This window comes from Dromiciops gliroides, chromosome 2 (assembly GCF_019393635.1).
Source record: "Dromiciops gliroides isolate mDroGli1 chromosome 2, mDroGli1.pri, whole genome shotgun sequence".
NCBI classification, from domain to species: domain Eukaryota; kingdom Metazoa; phylum Chordata; class Mammalia; order Microbiotheria; family Microbiotheriidae; genus Dromiciops; species Dromiciops gliroides.
The window spans coordinates 36,591,322-36,616,776 of record NC_057862.1 but is presented as its reverse complement, the minus strand read 5'-3'; the positions used below and the strand labels follow the sequence as shown (position 1 = coordinate 36,616,776).

Sequence of the window (25,455 nt, the reverse complement as noted above, 5' to 3'; positions counted from 1 at the left end):
ACCCAGATTGGCTTTGCCGGGCTGCAGGATGCCCCGGGGATACCACACAGCAAAGTGGGGAGGTGGGCTCAGCCCTCCCGTCAAGTACCCCAACCACACCTACATACTACACTCTGAAACCCAACCAGGAGAAAATCCATTTGGGGAGGAGGGAGTGAACCCTAATGTGGCTCCTCTAAGTTCTTGGCCCTCTCTTGTTTGAGCTTGACCCGCCCTCCCCTCCTCTGCAGTCTCACTCACTCTCACCTTTCATCTGATATAGGTGGCCACAGGGACAGCCAGGTGGTTCAGTGGATAGAGTGCTGACCCTGGAGTCAAGAGGACCTGAGTTCTCTTAATGAGTCACTTAACCCCAATTGCCTTAAACATCAAGGGACATCTCTAGTTGTCCTCGTTTATATCTTGCCACGGGACCCAGATGGCTCTGGAGAAGAGAGTGAGGTTGGTGACCCTGCACAGCCCTGCCTCATTTCAATCCAATTCAGTGCAAATCATGACATCTGTCATAGTCCTCTTTGAGAATGAAGGACAAACAGCAGGTGGTTACAAGGGCCTGATCAAATCCAAACAACCAGAGGATTTCAATCAAGTCACTCACTTGTCCAATCCTTTCATTTTACAGATTTGGAAACTGAGGCCCAGAAAGATTAAGTGACTTGCCCAGGGAGGGAAGGAAGGAACAAGCAATTATCAAGTGCCTGCTATGTGCTGGGCTCTGTGCTAAGTGCTTTACAGATATTAACTCATTGGTCGTCATATCTCGGACATCGTTACAGAAGAGAGATTCAAACTCAGGCCCTCTGACTGTAAGCTTGGAGATCCTCTCAGCCCCACCTTCTGTGTGGACGGCTCCTTCTGTGACCCAGCTCTCCATCTTTCTGGGTCATGGGTCCCTTTGTCTGGTTAGGGAAGGCTAATGGACTCTTTGTCCACATCATGTTTTGAAATGCACAAAAAAACCCACATGGGATTATGAAGGAAACCAATTATATTTATTTATTTTTTTATTTAATTTTTTTTTAGTGAGGCAATTGGGGTTAAGTGACTTGCCCAGGGTCACACAGCTAGTAAGTGTTAAGTGTCTGAGGCTGGATTTGAACTCAGGTACTTCTGACTCCAGGGCTGGTGCTCTATCCACTGCGCTACCTAGCTGCCCCAAACCAATGATATTTAAATAAAATTAGCAGGTGTTTCTTGTTATTTTAAACCAACTTCATGGGCTCCAGGTTAGGAATCCTGCCTTATGGGCAATATCATAGGACTGACCTCTCGTCTGAGCTCCAAACTCAGATTTTTGGCTACCTAGGGGATACTTTCCCCCCAGTCCTCCCGAATATGGAACAAGCACAGGGTCAACGGGGCCTTGGCCCAAGCACTGGTACGAGTTGGTGGAGGGCTTCTCGCCTCAGGAAGGAAAGCTTCCATGATTATTCACCAGGGCAATAGCTGTCCCACCTAGGAAACAACTGCCCCATGCAATTCCTTAGGCGACAAGCTGGGGGTAAGAATGGGAGGGTCCTGTGTACATCTAAATATAAGATCCCATGATCTCTCCTTGGCCCACTGCTATTGCTGAATGGTCTTGTGCCCTTCTGTCTTACCAACCTCTGTGCTACAGTTTGCTCTTCCGGCTGTCCCTCCCTTCATCTCCACCCTGGGAACTGGCAGAGGTTCAGAACTGTAGGCTTGAAAAGGGAGCCCTGAAGATTCCAAGGGTGATAAGCTGGCATGGCAGACCCAGATTGGCTTTGCTGGGCTGCAGGATGCCTCGGGGATACCACACAGCAAAGTGGGGAGGTGGGCTCAGCCCTCCCATCAAGTACCCCAACCACACCTACATACTACACTCTGAAACCCAACCAGGAGAAAATCCATTTGGGGAGGAGGGAGTGAGGGAGTGTCAGTCTTACCAACCTCTGTGCTACCCACCCTGACCCCCGATAGGCCTCCTGAGGGCTCTTCCCAAGCTCCAGGCTCCACCTGTCCAAAGCCAAATGGGTTGGCTCTATCATCTCTCCCCCTCCCCTTCCCCACCTAGCTTTTCCTCCCAATTGCCCATTTCCTTTTTTGTTGTTTATTGGTTTTGTTTTTTGTTTTTTGGTGGGTTTTTTTGCAGGTCAATGAGGGTTAAGTGACTTGCCCAGGGTCACACAGCTAGTGAGTGTCAAGTGTCTGAGGCCAGATTTGAACTCGGGTCCTCCTGAATCCAGGGCTGGTGCTTTATCCACTGCCCCCACCAATTGCCCATTTCTGTGGATGGCACCACCTTGTTCCCAATGCTCCCATCTTTGACTCTTCCTTCTGTCCTTCCTCCCCAAAGCTCAAGCCAACAGCCTGCTCTCTGCCCACTTCCTCATCTATGACATGGAAGTGATGATAGCACCTGTCTCCTAGGGCTGTTGTGAGGATCGAATGACGTGAAATAACAATAGCTAACATTTACATGTATGTATATATGTATGTATGGACATGCATAGAAAAAGTATATTGTCGCTGTTCAGTTATGTCCAAGTCTTTGCAATCCCATTTGGGGTTTTCTTAGCAAAGATCCTGGGGTGGTTTGCCATGTCCTTCTCCAGCTCATTTTACAGATGAGGAAACAAAGGCAAACAGGGTTAAATGACCTGCCCAGGGTCACACAGCTAATAAGTATCTGAAGCTGGATTTGAACTCAGGCTGGGCATTCTACCCACTGTGCTACCTAGCTGCCCATAAAGTATATGTGTGTATAGAGATATTTATATCTACACACACACATACTATGTGTTTGTATATCTATATACATATACTACATCCTTGTTAAATATATACATGCTTATGTATACACACACACTTAAAGTTTAGGCAGACAGCCATTAGGTGATTTGCCCAGGGTCAAACGGCTCATAAATGGCTAGGGTCAATTTAATTGAGATCTTTTGATTTCAGCTCCAAACCTCTATCCACCCCTATGCACCACCTGGTTCATTCTCCCCTTCTCTGCCACCCCCCTCCATTCATTCATTCACTCATTCATATAAATGTGTGATTATTATATCTCATTATTATTATTATTATTATTATTATCATTAAAGTCAGCAGATGCTAACCCAGCCTTTGCCTGCATCAGATAGAGATGCATCATGGGAGAGTGGAGAAAGGGACGGCCTAAGAGTCCAGAAGTTCTAAGGTCAAGTTCTTCCCAATCACTGATGCTCTCAGTGTCCCTGGCAAGCCACCAAGACTCCAGGGCATGGACACATCCCCTACAGTTATAACGTCACTGGTCGGACTACAAGAACTACAACAACAATTGGTCAAGGCCGGGCACTAGATATTGAGCATAATAATGAACAAGATTTAGTCCCTTCCCTCAGGAAGCTTACTTTCTGAAGGGATAAGACTCTCATACAAAAGATTACCATAAAGAACAGAACATGATTGGGGTGAAGAAGATATCTAGACAAAAGGTCATAAGAAACGTGAGAAAGGAAAAGTCTCTTTCAGGTGGGAGAGGTGGTGGTGGGTCTTGAAAAGAGGGAAGGATTTCATCAGAGGCAGTTCTAGAAGAAGTTATACCCACAGGCACCAAGACCGGAGAAGGCCAGCTGAGGCAGGTCCATTTTGTCTGTAACTCAGAGCATGCAAAGGGGAGTAGTCTGCAGTGGGGAGAGGCAGGGAGGCTGCAAAGCCTGTGAGATAGCAGGCTGACCTGCTCTTCCAAGGACTTCCTCCTTGGCCATACTTTCTTGGTCCCCCCCCCCTCCCTTTCTGCACATGCTTCTGTCTCCTCATCTCAGGATCATCACTTCATAGATTCAGCATTGCGTGGGGCCTTAGAGGCCAATGGGTCCGACTCCTTCATTTACAGATGATAACGCTGAGGCCCAGGGCCACAAGGCTTGTGTCTAATAAGGTGGGAGTCGAACCCAGGGCTTCTCGATGCACAGAGTATCTCAATAGTCACTTACCTGCAGAGACTTCCTCTTTATCCTCTGCTCTCTCCAGGTACAGGTGATCCAAGGCATTGTTGAGGGACTCTTTGGAGATTTGCTGATGGTCAGGCAGGATGCTGGGCCCCCCCAAAAGAGAGAGAAAGAGAAGGTGAGAAACTACAGGGACAAAGGAATGTCTGGGGTGTATTATGGAAAGAGCCCTAGCCGGGGAGTCAGAAGTCCTGGGTTCTAGTCCTCCCTTGGCCATGGAATCTTGCGCCATGCCCTTGGCTGAGTCCCTTCTCATCTCTGCCCCTCAGTTTCCTTATCTATAACAATAAGGGGCTTGGGCTAGATAATGTGGTAGGTCCTTTCTGTCTCCGAGACTCTCTGTGGTCTGATATTCCATACTCTAAGGTCTGAGTTGACAAGTTCCCAAGGACACCTCCAAGAAAGCTGGGCCCAGACCAACAGGCTGTACCCTCATCTCTGCCTCCCGGTTTCCCTGGCTCTCTTCACGAAGCCTTTGCTGATCCCACCAATGCTGGTCCCTCCCCCAGAGATAATTTCAGATCTTTGTACACAGTTATTCACATATCGTCCTTCCTGTTAGACTGGGCACTCCTCGAGGGCCAGGCCCAAGTTCCTGCCTCTCTTAGTGCCCTCCATGCCGCACACAGGCCCTGGCACACAGTCCTCAGTGGCTTAAACTGACTGTGTCTCTCCAACGTGTGTAACTGCTAAAACCCAATTTCCAAATCACCACAGGGTACTTTCGACCCCATCTGAGCCCCGCAGCTCTACTGTTTGATCTCAGATGAGGGGAAGGGCCGGGGCTGGGGTGGGGAGTTTGTGGCAGGGCCCAGGTCAGGAGGAGTGACCAGGTCACCCCCAGTGACCATCCACTCCCCTCCTCCAAGGCCGTCCTGTTGGGCCACGTCCCAAACCCTGATTCCAAGACCCTCTCTCAGGGGTGACTGTAATAATAATCACTCCCATTCCTACTGCCTTCAAATTGACAAAGCATTGCCCCCCCCAAAAAAAAACCCTGTAGAGGAGGGAGCATTGGCTTAATTCTCTCTAGTTTGTATATGAGGAAACTGAGACAAAGGGAAGACAAAAGTCACAGGACCCGGAAGTGTCAGAGTTGAGACTGGAGACCTTGGCTCTCTTTGGAAATCCTGCAACAGAAACCTGCCAGGGCCTGGCACCCTAAATCATCACCAGGCACCTGAGCCATGAGCTAGCCCATCTTCTTTATTTTACAGATAAGGAAACTGAGGCCCACAAAGGGAAATGACTCGCCCAAGGTCACACAAGCAGGAAGCAGCCTAGCTAGGGAACAGACCCAAGCGTTCCCACTCTAAAGCCAGCTTGTGGTCCACGTCTGTGACCAGGAGAACAGCTGGCCCAGTCTCCAGGAGCGGATGGGGACTTTTCCAAGGGCAGGCACTACCGGGGTACCATGCTGACAGAACGTGAGCTCTTGCCCCTATCACCTCCAATGTTGCCTGGCACGCAGCAGGTACACATAAGTGATCCTCATTGGTCGACTGATGCTAGTTCCTCCTCAGTTCTACCAGTAGCCATGAAGAAAAAGGCCCGCGTGGGGCTCTGGTGCAGGGGAAGAAGGGGTGGAGTGTCCCGCTGCTGCCGTCTTTCCTTGGCTTCCACCCGGGCCTTAACCAGCCCATGTACCCTGACCCTGTCCAAGGTCATCTCGGCCCCCCTTTTCCATTGATGTTGATCTGGCATTGGTCTTGAATGACTTTGCCACTTCCACATCCCAGCTACTTAAAAGTACATATGAGTGGCTTCCAGCCTTCTTAGAATCATCGAGATGGTCCATAATGTCCCCTAAGGAGGCTTCAACATGTCCTCAGGTACCACAAAGGGATGCCACAGGGATGCTAGCCCAGCTCCACCCAGAAGATCTTCCATGGCCCTTGGCATGCTTTCTCCATCTTCCCAGCCCAGGCAGCCTTTGAATGTCCGGTGGAAGGGAAGACAGGACCACTGGCCATCCTTTACCCCTAAAGATGCCCACCAAAGAAAGGACAGGACGCATTGGTACCTGAGGTCACCAGAGACCAGGGAAGAAAGCAGGCATCAGAAACGGTCTTCGGGCGGGGAGGGCATCCAGCCCCACCCTTATTGGAGCCAGAATCTGTTCTAAAACAACCTTCGCCATCTGGGCATTGCCTGAAGACCTTCAGGAGCCAGGAACTCCCCAGTGTCCGAGGGACCCCAAGGAAGGATTGCCGGCTCTTGTCAGGTTTGGATAATTCTCATCTTTGTGAAGCCTTTTCTTACAAGGAGTCAACAGGCATTTGCCATGGGCCAACCTGGTTGGGAGGCCGAGGGGAAGAAGCCCCCTGCCCACACGATAGAAGCTCAAAGGCTCCAAGTCAAGCCTTCTCCACTCCAAGCTCAATACCCCCAGGGCCTTCAGTGCAGCCTCTTAAGGGACCCAGCCATCCTCCAGACAACACTCCATCGGCCTGGCCCTCTTCCAAAGGTTTGCTGGGAGAGAGAGGAGGGACCACAGGCGGAATTACCTTCTCTGAACATTCTGTCTTAATCCTTTCGGATGCAGTGGATTCAGACTGAGCTTGCGGGCCTGTATGGTCCCTCCTGAAGGAAGTCTGTTCAAAAACCTATGATTCATTTTAAAGTGATAAAGTCAAATGGTTAGTGGGAAGGGCTAGGAGACAGAAGGAAGGGGGATGTGGAAGAGGGGCGGGGCCCTGGGGTTTATCAAGTGTCGTTCCAGCCATGGCGGAGAAGCATGAGAACTCCAGCCACTCTCTGGGACCTATGGCCAGCTGCCACAGCATCCCTGTGGGCTCTTCCCTGCCCGCTAGGAACATGTCCCTCAGGGGTCAAGAGGGCTGAACAAAAGATCTGAAACCCTTCCAGGGTGAGGAAATCACAGGACTTCCATCAAAAAGACCCTCAATTGTTGGCCACTGGAGGACTCCCTGACTCTACTTGGGGTGGGAGCCAGCTGACCCATCCCCTCCCTAGACTTTACCCAAAGTGCTAGGGCAACTAGGTGGCACATTAGATAGAGCACTGGCCCTGGAGTCAAAAGGACCTGTTCAAATTTCACCTCAGACACTGACTAGCTGTTTGACCCTGGGCAAGTCACTTAAACCCAATTTCCTTAAACATCCGGGGCCACCTCCAGTCGTCCTGATATAAATATTTTACCACTGGACCCAGATGGCTCTGGAGGAGAGAGTGAGGTTGGTGACCCTGAACAGCCCTCCCTCACTTAAATCCAATTCAGTGCAAGTCACAACATCACCCATGACATCATGTCATGGTCCTCTTTGGGAATGAGGGACAAACAACAACCCAAAGTATTTATCAATTTCTAGGAACTGAGAAGGCCAGATCTAAGGCTCAAGCCATTCCCACAAGGAAGGGACCAAACCTAGAGGCAGGAGGCTTCAGTCCTAATCCATAGGACTCCTCTGGACCTCTGTTTCTTGATCTGTAAAACAAGGGGCTGGATCTCTAGGATTCCGGGCAGTGTAGACATTCTAGTTCCATGGGTTCCTCCAACTGGGACCTTCTGTGTTCTTTCACATTCCAAGTTTTAAGGTCCCCTCCAGCTCTGACAGCCTGTGATTCTACACTGAATGGATATAAGGAAGGTTGGTTCACCAATGCTGGTGAGTCCCTCTACTAACCATTATACAGGTCAATAAGAGAAAAGCTTATAGGTGAAATGCAATTTACTGTTATCTGAGCTTCTTGTAGTAAAATGAATATTTTTAAACTTTTCCTATTGAGAAGTGTTAAAACCATCATAAGTCAATCACTTTTTTTTTTTTTTAGTGAGGCAATTGGGGTTAAGTGACTTGCCCAAGGTCACACAGCTAGTAAGTGTTAAGTGTCTGAGGCCGGATTTGAACTCAGGTACTCCTGACTCCAGGGCCAGTGCTCCATCCACTGTGCCACCTAGCTGCCCCTCAATCACTTTTTAAATGATTAAATGAGAACCAAAAAAAATGGACCATTCGCTCTAGAGTTGAAAGAGGCATTCGAATTTATTGGTTATTAGTTTAAAGCTGGCAAGGACCTTAGAGTTCATCTGGCTCATTTTACAGATGGAGAAGCTAAGACCTAGAAGGACAGGGTAGGGGTTCTATATCTATAGCAATTCATACTCTCAATGTGCTTTTATAGTGCCCCCTCCCTTCCAGTGAACTCTCTAGCGGTCCCCTCTTTCTCTTTCCTGCTCTGGAATAAGGGACCTGTCACTTCAGGGCACATTTAAGGTAGGGATCTAGAGTCATTCTCCATTTGGACAATGAGCAGCCCAGGTTAGGCAGGGAAGACTTTGCTCAGGCCTTGGCTTAGGCTCTTTTTTTTTTTTTTTAGTGAGGCAATTGGGGTTAAGTGACTTGCCCAGGGTCACACAGCTAGTAAGTGTTAAGTGTCTGAGGCCAGATTTGAACTCAGGTACTCCTGACTCCAGGGCCGGTGCTCTATCCACTGCGCCATCTAGCTGCCCCTCTCTTAGGCTCTTGACCCACATGGGAAACATGTTCTGCTGGTCCCTTATTCCTCTCCCTTTCTGTTCTCATTTGGAGTCTACCCACATCCTGCTGACCCTCAGTAAGTATATCACAGGCAGCAGCTCATTTTCCTCTGTGCCTTGGGGGTGGGGGGGAATGGGCTATTCCACATAAATGAATTTTCCAGATAACTAAAGCTTAACCCTTTATGCACTGAGCTGAGAAAAACAAATGTAAACATTTGAGAGGGAAATCTTTCTAAAATGCATCATGCATTCCCTGAACTTCTTAAAACAGAATTCAACCCAGGTTAGCAGAATCAAGATATAAGGAGAGCTGGGAGGGACCTCGAAGGTCATGTAGCCCAAGGCCTCTGTCTGACAGCTAAGGAGGATGTGCCCCACGTTTACAGCTTGTGAGTGCCTGGGCTTCTGACAGAAGATCCAGATTATGCCACTGGCTTATCTCTGGTCCAGGACCATCCTAATGAATGAGCCTTGGCTGTGAATTCTGGATTGAGGGCTGGAAGAGACAGATGTGCCTCTGATGAAGGTGACAAGGGACAGTGGAGGAAATGGGCTTTGGGGTCAAAGGGCCTGGGTGCCAATTTTACCACTGATACGAACCACCTCCATGACCTGGGGTAATTCACCTAACCTCTCTGGGCTTCATTTTCCTCATCTGTAAATTCAGGGGGACAAGTAAATAGCCCTGAGGTTCCTTCTAGAACTATGACCCCAAGAACTGGACTTGAATCTCTGTTCTGCTATTTGCTGTGTGACCATGTAGAAATCCCAGCCTCTCTGGACCTCAAATTCTTCTGCCCTAAGGTAAGGAGATTGGATTAAAGGACCTCTATGGGCCCTTTAAATCTTTGTTCTAGTCTAGCTTCTTTTTACAGAGAAGGGGAGATGAAATCCCTTACCCAATGGCAAAACCAGAATCCAAACCCAGCAGCCCAGTCTGACTCTACTGTCCCAACCAGCCTTCAGTGATGCCTTCATCCATTGTACTTTATAGGTTAGTTTGCCTTGGCACCAAAAGACTACAGAATGCTGGGTTGTTTTTTTGTTTTGTTTTTTGAGGATTCATGCCCCATTTTTTTTCTGAAAATCATTTTTTTCCTGTTCTTCTGCTCAGTGAAAAATGCCTCTTCCAACACCCTATGCGATGGGCTATCAAATTGGATGACTCAGCTTATTAGAAATGTGTGCAAAATAAGAGTCAATCTACCCTCCATGAGGGATTTTTACCTCAGTGAATAAAGTCTATCAGTCTTAGAGCATAGACTCTATCGTGTCCAGCTGGGCTGTTCAGAGGCTTTGTCTGCTTCCTTCTTGATTCTCAGCACCTGCCAAAGAGCTCCAGGTGCCAACTAAGGGACTCCTTCCTCCGGAAGGTGCAGCCAAGCTCTCATAATTATTGTTATTGTGTTGTTCCTGCTATGGTGCAAAAGGACACTCTTCCTGAGTTAAAAGACTAGGGAAGTTGGCTGAAGTAGCAGAGACAATGAGCCACTTCTTATGATATTTCATCACTATTAATTACACCATTAATAACAATGAATATAGCCCTTGGCAGATGGTCTTGGGTGTCATTCTCTCCTGGGAAGAAAAAAAAAACTGAAGTCCTGAAAAGGACAGTTGCTGGTCTATTTACCAAGCCCCGAAGGTCCCCCATTCCTGGCAGGTACTGGATTCGACTCAGATGCTGGTTTGCCAAATTAATTATGACCTGGTTACTCATAGGTCACTGGGCACAGAAGAGATGCCTAACAGACGTTTTTGACAACAGTCATTAGGGGCTGGGCAGGGATCCAGAGGGAGGGGAAGAATGGAAAGGATTGGTTTTCCCTTTTACCTAATCTATCCTACCTCATCTAAGTTCGGAGGTTAAGATTTTCCCTGCCACCCTCCAGCCCTCAGTACACCCCTTGCCAAGTGAACCCTGAGAGGCAGAATATTCATAGAATAAGGCAGAGGAAAGAGCCCCAAATTCAGAATCCAGGCACCTGGTTGCAAATCCAAGCTCTCTTGCTAACCTGGATGACATCGGGCAAGTCACTTAGCTCAGGGCTTCTCAACCTTTTCTACTCAAGACCCCTTTTCACTGGAGACATTTTTACTTGACCGCAGGCATGTAGGTACATAAAATAGGTGTCCATAGCCTTTTATTGCTGCCGAAATTTTCACAACCCCCACATTCAGTTATGCCATCCCATATGGGGTCACCCACCACAGTTTAAGAAGTTAGGACTTAGCTGACTCTACATCTCAGTAGACTCATCTGTAAAGTGAGGATGCTCTGAAGGCTGGACTTTGAGTCAGGAAGACCTGCCTCAGACCCTTGGGAAAGTCAGAGAGTAGTTTTCAGCCTCAATTGTCTCCTCTGTAAAATGGGTGCAATAAGGGGCAGCTAGGTGCGCAGTGGATAGAGCACCGGCCCCTGGAGTCAGGAGGACCTGAGTTCAAATCCGGCCTCAGACACTTAACACTTACTAGCTGTGTGACCCTGGGCAAGTCACTTAACCCCAATTGCCTCACTAAAAAATAAAATAAAATAAAATAAAAATAAAATGGGTGCAATAACAGCACCTGCCTTACAGCTTTGTTGTGAGGACCAAATAAGATAAAGCCTTAAAGCCTTTATATGTGTTATTTACTACTACTAGTACTATTACTACTACTGCTGCTACTGCTGCTGCTGCTGCTGCTGCTGCTAGTAGTAGCAGTCATTGTCATCGTTGTCCTAAATCCTGCGACCCTAAGTTCTGAGGCAGACACTCCTATAAATACTGGAAAGGGCTAGGATTTCTTTGATGCTCATGAACCCTCCCCCAGAGCAGCTTGAACCCTTTCTACTTCAGCAAATGTGCCTCCTAAGTGGCTGTAGGTATAGGGAGAGGAGAGCTAGCTTTGAAGTCAAAGGACCCTGGGTTCAAATCCTACATTTGCCACATAATACCTGGGTGACCCTAGACATGTCATGTCACCTCTCCAGGCCTCAGTTTCCCCATCTGAAAAAAGAGTAGATTAGACTGGATGATTTCCGTGGCTCCTTCCAGGTGGGGTCCCATGATCCTATGATCTGGACTTCTGGTAATGAGCCTCCCTGAATTTAGGCTGTCTTCGGCAGGTAGACAGACACGGCCCACTGCTAGACCCATTGCTGAGCCCGTCACTAGCCCATTGCTAGGCCAGGTCTCTAAGCCTTTCCTGCTTGGTAAAGGACCTCCCCAGGCACAGTTTCTGAGTCCAGTGTCACCCTGCTGCCCAGAGGCACCAGGGGATCACTTTCACAAAAGCCCCTGTTGCCGGGATTAAAAAAAAAATGACTATTAACAGCTGGCCTTTAAGTGGCACCTTAAGTCTGCGGAACACTGCACCTATCTTATCTCCTTGAGAAGTGCCTGTCATTACCACCCCCTTTTTTGAGATGGGGGAACTGAAGCTCAGAGATGTTAAGTGGTTTGCCCAGGGTCACACAGCTAGGAGGTGTCTGAGGCTGGCTTGGAATGCCTCACTTGGTGCCCATGTGAGACCATTGCCTCTTGAAAGGTCCATCACTCCCAGGAAGGCTTCCCTGATTGTCCTCCAATATCAATGGCCAACAACTGATATCTGTGAGGGGGCTTGAGGTGAAGGAGCAGATGAAGATGATAAAATCCCTTGGATGATATTAGGGAAAGATGGTAAATGGACAAGAAAAAGAAATCTGAACCCGAGTATATGGACAGGTGCCAATTTAGGGGCCCAACCTGGCCCCACCAAGGGGTGGTTCCTTCATGTCTTTGGGAGCAAGAATGCCAAGCAGGGGTCTGGCCAGGGGAGGGGGAGGGGAACCCATTCTCCATGAGCAGGGAATGGGTGGGTCTGTGGTCCTTACACTGTCCTCAGAATGGAGCGAGCTGACCTGAGCAGTAGGACCTCGGGCATCTTGCCCCACCAATGGCTCCTTGCTTACCCCGGGGTGATAAGAACCAACTGCATCAGCCTGAGAGTGACTGGGCTACCCGGAGTGGTTCTGGAACAGAGATGGATGGGACATGAGTCAGATCCCTCCCAGGCTTCACCCCTACCCTGAGAGAGGAGAAGGGTGGGGTGCTTTCCTCTGTCTCTATCCCCACCTGTGATTCCATTGCAGGGATGACTCACTGTCTTTCCCTGGCGCCATTGGCACCTCATTCCCATCTGCAGCCTCTTTGCTCCCATGCATTCAGGCAGGGACAGCTTTGCCCTCAGCCAGAACCAGCGGGGACCCTTCCTGGTTACCTCCCTAGTTTACCTTTGACCAATTGGCTCCTGAGGCTACTTCTCCAACCCTAGAAAGTCACCCCACAAACTAGGATACTTTAGATAAATCCCTAGGCCCCATGGCTATCTTAGCTCCAGTGCCTGGGGTGGGGGTGGTTGGAAGTACCAACCTATACTTTCCCTCAATTTCTTCCTCAATGAATCATAGCATCCAGGCTAAGCCTTGGGAGCAAGTCTGAGATTTCCCATTCCTGAGATATAGCATCTCCACCCCAATCCTAACCTCAAGACTGGAGCCTCGGAAAATGCTTTTAATAAAATACATGAGACTGGCTTGAATAGCTATCCTCTGTGGGGGTACCATTCCCCAGGGAAAGCCCCCTGATCCCTGGCTGTGACTGTTTCAGGGTCTCAGCTCCACTGGGCTCACCTGAGCAAATCATTTTACACATTTGAGTTTCCCTTGTCTTTCCTTTATATAGATGACATATTTCAGCCATTTCTGCTGAGCCCAATTCCTTTCTCCTTCATCCCCTGGCTGGGGCAACCTCAATCATCTCCCCTCTTGGCCTTATCATCCTCAGGCGTGGCCCAGGTTAACTCACAGCAGAGGGTTCGCCCAGAATCAGGTGTTTGCTGCTGGGCCTAACCTTCAGCCAGTCTAACACGGCCCCCAGAAGCTCTTCGGTTTGGCTGCTCCAGGCTCCTCAGGTGTTAATAGACGAGGCCCTCTGCATCACCTGGGCTAGCCCGGACTCTATGAATATGTGGGAGTTGCCCCAGGTGCCAAGGGGAGGAGAGAATAGGAATGGCGGGGTGTGGAAAGACCCACCCCCATCTGGGCTGGGTCGACTTTCCGAGCAGCAGGCCTGTTGGCTGCCAGAGACGGGGGTGTGTCCCTCCTAGCTCAGCCCCTGACCTACATGACAGATGTTCCAGCTGGCCCACCTGGAGAGGGGCCGCGGGGCAGGCTGACGTTCTGCAAATGCCCAAAAGGAGTTGGAAGAGATAGAGGGGAGAAGAAAGGAAGTGGGGGGGGAGGAGGCAGAATCACCCAGAGGTGCAGCAGGCTCGCCAGCCAAGAGGAGGAGGAGGAAGAGGAGGAGGAGCAGATGTGGGTGGGCCCCATTTCTGGTGTAACAACTAACCTGGGGGCAGAGATGATGGACAGGCAGCTCCAACTCCAACTGAGGGGAGAAGGTTTGAGATTCTGGGAGAGATGAAAGCAGTTATGTAGAAGAGGGAAAGAGGTGAGCAATCCATGATCCTGACAGAAACTTGGCAATTTGGATGGGAGCAGGAGGGGAGGTGATGGCGGGGGGTGTCTTTTAGAAAAAAGCCTGTTCTGAACTGCCCAGAGAATGCAGTTGTCAGAGAGTCAGTCAGCTTCCTACCCCACCTCCAGCCGACCCTAGTCCCCCAGCAAAGGGCAAAGAAACACTTTAAATAGGGCTACTTCTTTGTATAAGGTCATGATGCCCTTCTGAGAGGATGAGTGGGGCCCCATCTCCCTCCTACCCGACTCAGGGATGCAGCTACATCATCTGAATCCTTCGGGTCAATCTCCAAGGTGTTTATACACCGAATAAAACTCAACTGGGGAAAACGAAACATCTCCATAGCATCTTTTCCCATCACTCACTACCCCCTCTCCTCCCCCGTCCTCCCTTCAGCCCCAGTCAAGCCTGATCTTCACCTCAGAGTCACAGAACCTCATAGGATTGATGAGGGGAGAGGGGGTGGAGGTTAAAGCAGACTGTGATTTCACTGGCCTGGGGAACGTCCAGTGAGGTGCTCCTCCAATGTGGATCAACTTCTCCTTAGAGAATCGCCTCAGACCCTGAGACACAACCATATCTTGCTGAGGATTACGCTAGCAGAGTGTGTCAGAGCGAACCTGATCTCATTCAACCCAAGCTGCTCCTCCAAACCTTTTCTCAGTCCTGAGCCTTCCCGGCCTCTCTGCCAACGCTCATCACCTCCCCCTCTCTGTACTCTCCCATCTCCCTTCTTCTCCCTCCTTACGGTTCCTACCCCTCTATTTCACAACCTCTTTCCTTAGATGTCCCCCAAGACTCTGTCCTGTGTCCCCTTCTCTTTCCACTCGACATTTTGTCTCAACGTTTTCCATGGGTTCATTTATCATCTCAAGGCAAATGATTCCGAGGGAATCAAAGGAAAGAGGATGGAATAGGCATTTATATAGCACTTATTGTGTACCAGGCACTGTGGTAAGTGCTTTTTGCAAATGTTATCTCTCTCTCTCTCTCTTTTTTTTTTGTGAGGCAATTGGGGTTAAGTGACTTGCCCAGGGTCACACAGCTAGTATGTGTCAAGTATCTGAGGCCAGATTTTGCAAATATTATCTCATTTGATAATACCCAGATCCATATATCCAGCCCTAGACTCTCTCCCGGGCCACAACCAAACATCTCCAATTGCCTCTTAGACATCCCAAATTGGTTATCTCATAGGCATCTCAAACTCAATATGTCCAAACTCATCATCATTCCCTCCAAACCTTCCCCTGTTCTGAACTTCCCTGGCACAACCATCTTCCCAATCACCTGGGTTCATCCTGGGTGCCATCTTTGACTCCTCATTCTCATTCACCTCACCTATTGCCCCACATGACCAAATCTCGCCACTTCCACCTTTGCAATTGCAGTTTTAGAGAAGTCCCTTCCTTTCTACTCCCACATGTAGGTACAGGCTGTCATCACCTCAGGTCTGGACTATTGCAGAAGACAGTGGATCCCCTTGCTACCACAGGCCATCTTCCACTCCCATACCAATGTGGTCTTTCTAAATCTGACCACATCTCCCCTACACTCAAGGAGTTACTGGGGCTCTGATTGCCTTTAGGACGGGAGATTATAAAGCCCTCTGTTGGGCATTTAAAGCTCTTCACAACCCAGTTTCTTCCTACCTGCTTTCCCTCTGATATTATACAGTTGTAAATATATGTGTGCTTGTTGTCTCTCCCATTAGGCTGTGAACTCCTTCAGATTAGGGACTCTCCCTTATCCTGTATCCTAAGCACTTGGCTCAGTGCCTTGCATGTCGTAAATGCTTGTCACTTCGGCTTCCTTCTACTTCGTTCCTCCACACACTCTACAATCCAGCTATTCTGGACATTTTTTTTTTGTGGGGCAATGAGGGTTAAGTGACTTGCCCAGGGTCACACAGCTAGTAAGTGTCAAGTGTCTGAGGCCGGATTTGAACTCAGGTCCTCCTGAATCCAGAGCCGGTGCTCTATCTATCCACTGCGTCACCTAGCTGCCCCCTCACCACATTGTTTTGTACAGAGATTTTGTGAGACCCAAATGAGATAATGTTCAAGAAAGTGTTTCACAAACCTTGAACCATTTTACTGATGTAACATTTCCCCTAGGGATAGTGTTATGGTAACTTAATGATTTCCTACCTCCAAGAAGCCACAAAGAGAAATGCGAGAGGAGGACTGTCAGTCAGCGATCTTGCCCCCACCCACCACCCATGCTTCTCTATGCTCTCTGCCAGAGACTCGTTAGAAGGGGGTGAAAGAGACACAGTGAGATAGGCCAGGAACTGTGGGTTGCAATAGAAGCTGATGGACATCTGGTTGGATGAATTCGAGATAACCCATAGCTCCTTTCCTCCCCGGCTTCCTGGGAGTGCAGCCCCTCATTCACTGTCTAAACATAAAATTGTTAAATACAAAACGCTGCCCGGTATTCTAGCTCCTTCCTACCTTTCCAGTCTTCTTAGATCTTCCTCCCCACCGGGTATTCTTCAATCCAATGACACTGGTCTCCTGCCTCTCCCATGAACAAGACACACTGTCCCCTGGCATCTTCAAACATTTTCCCTGTGACTCCTCTTCTCCATCTCCCTGCTTCTTTCAAGGCCCTTTCCCTGCTCCTAATTCTAGCACCTTCTCTCGGTTCATTATTTCCTGCTTGCCCGGCCTTTGGTTTGTTTGTACATGGTTGTTTGCTTATTGACTCTTCCTTTAGACTGTGAACTCCCCGAGGGCAGGGATTATTTCTTCCCTCTCGTTGCATCACCCGTGCTTAGCAGCATTCCTGACATACAGTGCGGACACCTAATAAGTTCTTATTGGCTGGCTGACTGTCCGATCATTCACTTCTTGTTTCCTCTCTGATCAGTGGGAGGAGAGGTAGAGGGGGGCAGGGAGAAATGATTAGGCACCCAAGCGGAAGTGTGTTCCTTCAGATATTTATTTGCATTCCGATGCTAGTTAAAATTATAATTAAAGTGTAGGACCATTTCCTATCATTTTGTATCCAAGCTTCATAAGTGAATAGTTTGGGATTGAGGGAAGAGGAAGACAACCAAGAAGAGAAAGATTAGACTTTGAGTCAGGAAGATCTATCTAATAACACCTCAAACGCCTGGGCAAGTGACTTCACCTCAATTGCCTTAAACATCCGGGGCCATCTCCAGTCATCCTGATGTATATCTTGCCACTGGACCCAGGTGGCTCTGGAGGAGAGAGTAAGGTTAGTCTCTTTGCCAGCCCTGCCTCGCTTCAATCCAATTCAGTGCACGTCATGACATCACCCCGGGGTGATGTCATGGTCCTCTTCAGAAATGAGGGGCAAACAACAAAACAACCACAAGACCCTGAGCATGTCACCTAACCTCTATGTATCTCAGCTGGGTATCTCTAGGGTCTCCTTCAGCTTCAAATCTAAATTCTTTACTGAATTTAGGCTGAGATGGCAGAGAGAAAATGTCTGCAATGTTGGTAATCTGGAACCCAGGAGAGAGAAACTTAAAGGGAAAGGAGTCTGTAGCTTTAAGTGGTAGAGGCTGATGTTTGTTAAAGTAAGCCATGTCAGCTCATGTCATTCTCTTCTCCTGCCCATCCAACTTTGGGGCAACTCTACCTGTTAAGCTGTTGTTTTTTTTCTTCCCAAAAGACCCAAGGTATCTTTTTATAATTTCTCTTCTCTTTTTGCTTTATGTTTCCTGGTGTACTTGTGTATCCTGGGATACAAAGGGCCTTCCCATACCCTTTGGGGGCTAATACCTTTGAGAACTTGCCCCGAGTGGGTGGAAGCCACTGGGTATTCAGCACACCCTCCTTGACGGACTTGATACCCCTTCTCCAATCATCAGGAACTGGAGGGGCAACGAGGATGGATGGGCCCTCCCCAGGATGGCTTTGGGAAGGGCAGGTGAGATCATGTCTCCTACACGCTAATCAGGAGTCCATCATTACAGGTCAGATAAAAGGTTCCCATAGCAGAAGAGGCAGCTCCAATTTCTTACAGCACAATAGTATTTTATCATAATCACATGCCACAACTTGTTCAGCCATTCCCAAACTGATGGGTCTCCCCTCAATTTCCAATTCTTTGCCACCACAAAAGAGCTCCTATAAATATTTTTGTACATAAAGGTCCTTTCCCTTTTTCTTTGATCTCTTTGGGATACACACCTAGTAGTGGTATTGCTGGATCAAAGGGTCTGCAAAGTTTTATAGCCTTTTGGGCATAGTTCTAAATTGTTCTCCAGAATGGTTGGATCAGTTCACAACCCCACTAACAATGCATTAGTGTCACTGCTTTTCTATATCCCTTCTAGCATTTGTCCTTTTTTTAAAAAGTAAAACCTCTTCACAAGTAGCACTGCCCAAAAGTAGAATGGGAGGTTTTTGTGCAAATGGGTGACCACTTGGAGGGAGTGTTGTAGGAAAGAGTCCTTCTCTAGGACAGGTTGGACTCACTGTCTATGGGAGAAGATGCAAATGGAGCTGGATATAGCACAGGGGAAGACACAGTCCTGTGTCAATTCCTAATATCACCATGGAAGGATCATGTGGGAGAGGAGAAAGGAGGAGAGAGAGAGAGAGAGAGAGAGAGAGAGAGAGAGAGAGAGAGAGAGAGAGAGAGGACATATGTGTGTGTGTATTCCAGTAGAATCTCAGTTCTTTGAAGGCAGGTTTCCTTTTTGGCAGATATATCAGGTAATTAATCATTAAATTCTGGTTGAACTGATTATCTTGGCAGCCCCAACCTCTCTCCTGACCTCTGGTCTCACATCTCCAACTGCCTTTCAGACATCTCTGACTGAAGGTCCAGTAGACATCTTAAACTCAACATGTCCAGAGCAGAATTCATTATCATTCCCCCATAACCACCCACCTCTTCCCTGTAACCACCACCTCCCTTCCAATGCCCCAGGCTCACAACTAGGGAGTCATTTGGACTTCTCTCTCTCACCCCTCACATCAATATGGTGCCAAGGCCTGTTGATTTCACCTTTGCAACATCTCTTGATACGCCCCCTTCTCTCCTCTGACACTGCCCCCACCCTGGTATAGGCCCTCATCACCTCACACCCAAATCATTGTATTGCCTGTCAAGGGGGTCCGCCTGCCTCAAGTCTCTTCCCACTTCGTTCCATCCTCTATTCAACCACTACAGTGATTTTCTTAAAGCACAGTTTCAATCATGTCATACTGCCCACTCTACCCCCCCTGGATAAACTTACCCCCAGGAGCAAAGACAAGGACTTTTAAGTACAAAAATATTTATAGCTGCTCTTTTTGTGGTGGCAAGGAATTGGAAATTGAGGGGATGCCCATCAGTGGGGGAATGGCTGAACAAGTTATGGTATATGAATGTGATGGAATACTATTGGGCTATAAGAAATGATGAGGAGACAGCTAGGTGGCGCAGTGGATAAAGCACCGGCCCTGGATTCAGGAGGACCTGAGTTCAAATCTGGCCTCAGACACTTGACATTTACTAGCTGTGTTACCCTGGGCAAGTCACTTAACCCTCATTGCCCCACAAAATAATAATTAATAATAATAATAATAAATTGTGAGGACTCACTTTAAAGAAAAAGACTGTTGAGAAAGCATCATAATAATGATGTATATATAGCTTTTAATCAGAACAATTTTGAAAGTTATGTGCCTTAAAATACATGTATATTCATTTGGTCAATATTTCATTGTGAAACTCAACTTGTGGTTCTAGATCAATTGGAAAATTAAATACATTCATTGATTGGTGTAAAAAAGCTGCAGGATCCCAAATAATTTGCTTTTTCAAAAATATAGTCTGATTTGTTCCTTATAATCATTATTTCAAAAATCACATTTTTTTTTTCTCTCGGTCTTTTTTTCCTAGGAGCTAATACAGACCCATTGTTGCCATCCGATAATTCCCTGGTATCTGTTGTAATAGTTAAACTGGCAGTTGTTGAAGCGAGGAAATGGTCCTTGACTGAAATGCTTTGGAAAAATCAATGGTGAACTGGAGAAATAAGTAGGAAAACCTCCAAACTTAACCCCCTTTAGTCTTCTGAGGCCAAATGGAGCAAATACATGACTACCCAAGAGCAGCTACAACAACTCTTCTCCACCCTTCCCAGCTCCTTCAGTTGATCCCCCTTCACACGGCACAGGATCCATTACACACAGAACCTTGGGACATGGGTCCTTGGACAAATCACCTCCATAGATCTCTGTTTCCTTCTCTAGAAAGTGAGGGTGGGGGCAGCTAGGTGGTGTGGTGGATAAAGCACCTGCCCTGGATTCAGGAGGACCTGAGTTCAAATTTGGCCTCAGACACTTGACTCTTACTAGCTGTGTGACCCTGGGCAAGTCACTTAACCCTCATTGCCCCGCCCCCCCCCAAAAAGGTGAAGGTATTAGACTAGCCAGAATCTATGGCCCCTTCCAGTTTTCTACCCATGATACTCCCATTCTTTTCCATCCGTTCCCCTTTCTATCTTGCACTGACTTCTAGATGTCTGACATGTTGATGTTTCTTCTCAAATGTGGTGGCAAATCACAGTCATGGGATTGGAGAGTTGGAGGGGCCTCTGTGACCCACTAGTCCAACCCATTTGTAATAGAAGCTGCCACTATCACCCACTCCTAAAAGTACTTATCCAGTCTCCGCTCGAAGACCACCCTCCCCCACCCAAGGAGAGAGAGCCAAACACCTTTGGAAGCAATCCCTTCCACTCTGGGGTGGCTCTGAATGTCACGAGGTTGCTATTGACATCAAAGCCAAATCTGCCAGTTTGCAGCCTCCTCCGCCCATTATTCCTGCCCCCCTCCTCAGGCCAAAGGGATCCATACTAACCCTCCCTCCGTACGGAAGCCCTTCAAATTCGTGTGCCCGGCTGTCTAGTTCCATCTCTGAGTCCTCTCTTCTCCCGGCTGTACTACCCCAGTTGCTTCAGAGATCAAATGTGGAAGCAAACTCAGCCCTGGGGCAGGGTGGGGGGAGCCCTGACCAGAGTAGGTGACAGTGGGATGTAACACAGGGTCAAGACCTAGACATGGAACATCAGAGCTTGGAAATGACTTCTGGGGTTATCTGGTCTAACTCGTTCCTAGAAATGAAGACCTTCTACAAGCTATGAGATCGGGGTCCCCCAGTCCTTCTTGGGGCGGTGGCTCCCCATCTTATGAGGCAGCCCTTCCTTTCCACTTGGGAAGTCTTCCCTTCTCATCGCCACCTCTTAGAATCCTTTGCTTACTTTCAGTATTCTGGCAGGGGCCGCCTCCTCCAGGAAGCCTTCTTCGATCACCCTGGTTTGCTAACGTTCTCTCCCTCCTTTAATCATCCTGTATTTGCTTATCTGTGTACGGGTTGTACCTTCCTCCCCACATTTTCTCTTAAAATGTTGGAGATAATACTTTAATGGCTAACTTTATAGGGTCGTTGTGAAGAAAATTCTGTACATTTTGCAAGAGTATGATGATTGACGTCACAGAATGACCTCTAGGGCTCAAGTGTCCCAAGAACAGAATGAATCGTGCCAGTACTGGAAGGAAGAGGGAGGGAGGGAGCAACGGGGGCAATGCTGATACAGAAAGACCACGGGTGTGCGGCCCAGCAGAGGGGGAAGGCAGACATGGCAGGCAGAGGCTACACCTCCCAAAGTCTGGGCAGGGGAATGGGATGGGTTCTCTGCTTCACCCCACACAGTCTGGTATACAAGAAAGCTCTGACTAAAGAGAACTGTTTTGACTTGTCACAGATGTAGAGTTGGAGCTTGTTTTACAAATGAGGAAACTGAGGCCCAAATGTGATGTTTGTCTCATTTGACAAGTGCTAAGTGTCAGGGATTGAATCTGAGGCCAGGTTTGAAGGTCCCAGAGGCAGCACACTTCCTACCATCTCAGCTGGTGGTGTAATAAATAGGGTGCTGAACCTGGAGTCAGAAAGTCCTGAATTCAAATCTAGCCTTAGGCACTTCCTGTCTGTGTGACCCTGGGCAAGTCACTTCATCTTTTGCAGCCTCAGTTTCCTCATCTATAAAATGAAGATAATAATAACACCTTCTTCTCTGGGTTATTGTGAAGATCAAAAGAGCTAACATGTGTAAAGTGATTTGTAAATCTTTTTTAAAAATTATTATTATTATTATTATTTTTTTTTGCAGGGCAATGAGGATTAAGCGACTTGCCCAGGGTCACACAGTTAGTGTCAAGTGTCTGAGGCCAGATTTGAACTCAGGTCCTCCTGAATCCAGGGCCAGTGCTTTACCTACTGTGCCACCTAGCTGCTCCTGATCAAAGCAATTTTGTACCCTTAATGCCCCAGAGCCTCCTAGCAATCTTGTTCACTAGTCAAGAGGGTGTGAAGGATAAAAATACCTTCAGCAAGCCAACTTGGCCCATACTGTACTTTTACGGGGCAGCAGCAGCATTTTCTGATAGGAAGGAAGGAGGGAATAATGAAAGGTTGAGACCTCAACTCAGACCAGTCTCTGCCGATGCTCAAGGGGAAAAAGATTCCATGCCTCACCAGTGTCTTCAGCCAGACTTGTCTAGTTATCCTATGAAGGCTTTCATTTTCTGTAGCTATTAAGACAAATTTGGTAACTTTACAGGAAAAAGAATTGTCAAAAGATTAAATTCTAATAAATGACCAGTGCATAAATGAATTTTCTTTGGCAATTGCTCTTGGAGTCAGAATATTATAAATCAGGGACCCTAAACCTGGAGTCCATAGAACACCCTCCCCCTCATAGGGACTGGTTAGATTTTGGGGTTTTATGAGCTTGGGGAAAATATCTTTATTTTCACTAACCTCTAACTGAATTTAGAGGCAGAGGTGATATAACAAATAGAGCACCTGTCTCATACAGTGTCTCAAAAGACCAAGTGTGGTGTTAAACTATTAAAGCTTAAAGTAGCCCTTCTCCTACCGAATACATTTTATTTTATTTTATTTTTTGCCAGGCAATGAGGGTTAAGTGACTTGCCCAGGGTCACACAGCTAGTAAATGTCAAGTGTCTGAAGCCGAATTTGAACTCAGATCCTCCTGAATCCAGGGCTGGTGCTTTATCCACTGGGCCACCTAGCTGTCCCTTAGGCTAATGCATTTTAAATGGTTTGCACCAGTTTTGGAAGGCAAGACCAGAGAGATATGGAAAAGGACCCAGTGAGGGAAATGAGGACCTCAGCTATTAACTACTATTTGTGAAGATACAGGACCAGGAAGGAGTCAGACAGACTAGGACCATCTCCTCAGAACCCTTAAGGAGTATTTGAAAATGCAGATCTTTGGGGTTTTGATTAAAAAGTTGCCATCTTGGATACTGCCCCCAAAATGAATAACCTAACTGTTCTCATTGGCAGATGCTTTTTTCTTCTATTAAAAGCTATTAAAGCTGAAAAAAGGGTGGCTAGGTGGCACAGCAGATAGAGCACCAGGTCTAGAGTCAAGAAAACCTGAGTTCAAATCTCCCCTCAAACATTTAGTAGCTGTGTGACCTTGGGCAAGTCACCTAACCTCAGTTTGCCCTAATCCACTGAAGAAAGAAATTACTAACCACCTACAAGTAGGTGGCACAATGGATAGAACACCGGACCTAGAATCAGAAAGACTCATCTTCAGGAGTTCAGATCTGGCCTCAGCACTTACTGGCTGTGTGACCCTGGACAAGTCACTTAATCCTTTTTCCCTCAGTTTCCTAATCTATAAAATGAGCTGGAGAAGGAAATGGCAAATCACCCCCAATATCTTTGCCAGGAAAACCCCCAAATGGGGTCATAAAGAGTTGGACACAACTAAACAACAACAAAAGTTTACAACTGCACTAAAGGGGGTAGCTAGGTGGCAGGATGGATAAAGCACCAGCCCTGGATTCAGGAGGACCTGAGTTCAAATCTGGCCTCAGACACTTGACACTTACTAGCCCTGTGACCTTGGGTAAGTCACTTAACCCTCATTGCCCTGCAAACACAAACAAACTGCACTAAGAACTATTTCTCAGATGAGCACAGATGTTGTGCTGATGAAAAAAATACAAACTCGTCTAAAGGCCTCAATGCCACCAAGAAAGAGACACAGAGTAAGTACCATAACAGCTGTCGTTAGCTGTGTGATCTAGGGCAAGTCCCTTCAGAAGATCATAGATTTCAAATCTAGTCCAAGACTTTCCCCGGCCCCCCCCCCCGCCCCGTGCCTCAGTTTCTTTCACTCCCAAAGAGAAGACTAGGGTCCCCTGCCACCCCCGAACCTCTGATTCTCAGGCTTCTGCACTGCAAGAGCCCAAAGCTGCCTTGCTGTTTTTATCTGGTTTTAATCGATAGGATAAATACCTCTAGATGGAGGAGGGTTAATATCAGGCCTTCCTAGAGACTGAGATCATGAAGGGGTTAACACTAAAAGATAAGGAAGAAAGAACACCCAGGAGTATAGGTGATACTGTCTCCAAACCCCTCCTCTCTGAGTAGTGCAATCAATGCCTACCTGAGAAATTCTAGGTGCAAAGTCTCACAGGGTTATGTAAGTTAGCAGGAAAAGAGTGTCCAAAAAGTTTCAGTTCAGGTAAATACAAGCTAATGCATAACTAGCTGGGTGACTTTGGGTAAACGCCTTCCAGGCTCTGAACCTAGGATTCTTCCTTTGGGAAATAAATGGGAGGAACACGTCCTGGGTGATTGCTATGGGATCTCTAACTCTGACAGTCTATGATTCACTCGGTGAATTCATTAGACTATAAGCTCCTTGAGGGCAGAATTAGGGTCTTCTTTGTATCTTCTTTGTGTGGATATCTCCCTCCGCACCTGGTGCAGGCCAATGCATATAGTAAGGACTTCGGGAATACTGGTTGTCCAATTTAATTGATTTGACTAGACTAGAAGTCAGACTCCAGCCTGCCCAAGGGGAAACCCTAGCTTGCCTGAACCTGACTGGCCAGACAAGTTTGTCCTCCTCTCAGAGAGACTTTACGAGCAGCCATGACCTTTTGCCTACACTTCTGGTCTTCCCACACCCAGCCCATGAGGGAGGCATATAGAGCTTTTCCCTTTCCTCGGGTCCTTCCCTGCCCAGAGCCCTCGTTTATCTAATCCCAAAGGGGTAGATAGTTCCACCAGAGTTTCCTGGAAACAAATAGAGGATGCCAGTGGGGATTGTCTCTGGCTGAAACCAAAACACATCGCCGGTAACAATGGAAGTAGAGCCCATTAGTAATAAGTAGGGAGGTGGCGTGAAGGGGGCCATGGAGGGCAATCTTAGTACAGTGAGTATCTGTGCGAGAAATCCATCCTAAATGTATCATTCAGGAGATCCTCGGGGACCACAGTGACATACTAGGTTTAAAAAAGCTTGATTTAAAGTCAGAGAACTCAGGTCCAAATTCTACCTCAGCCATTTACTACCTGTGTGACCTTGTGAATATAACTTAAAATGTCCAGACCTCACTTTCCAATCTGGTAAAGTGTTGGGAGTGGACTAGATAATCTCTAAGGTTCTTTGCAGCTA

The 25,455-nt window shown here is 47.6% G+C and overlaps 1 protein-coding gene across 3 annotated transcripts in view; it reads right to left on the bottom strand.

The window, feature by feature from the left end:
• ACSBG1 (acyl-CoA synthetase bubblegum family member 1) overlaps positions 1 to 25,455 on the bottom strand; it is a 91,536-nt gene that overhangs the window by 40,204 nt on the left and 25,877 nt on the right. The window contains exons 1-3 of one of the 3 annotated variants that reach the window (XM_043989444.1): positions 12,407 to 12,447; positions 6,473 to 6,571; positions 3,951 to 4,051 (exon numbers count right to left, since the gene is read on the bottom strand). In XM_043989444.1, the coding sequence (XP_043845379.1) occupies positions 3,951 to 4,051; positions 6,473 to 6,571; positions 12,407 to 12,432 (226 nt within the window). In that variant the 5' untranslated portion in view covers positions 12,433 to 12,447. Of the gene's footprint in view, positions 1 to 3,950; positions 4,052 to 6,472; positions 6,572 to 12,328; positions 12,448 to 25,455 lie in introns of those variants that run through there. The other 2 variants (XM_043989443.1, XM_043989442.1) reach the window with 2 other exon arrangements.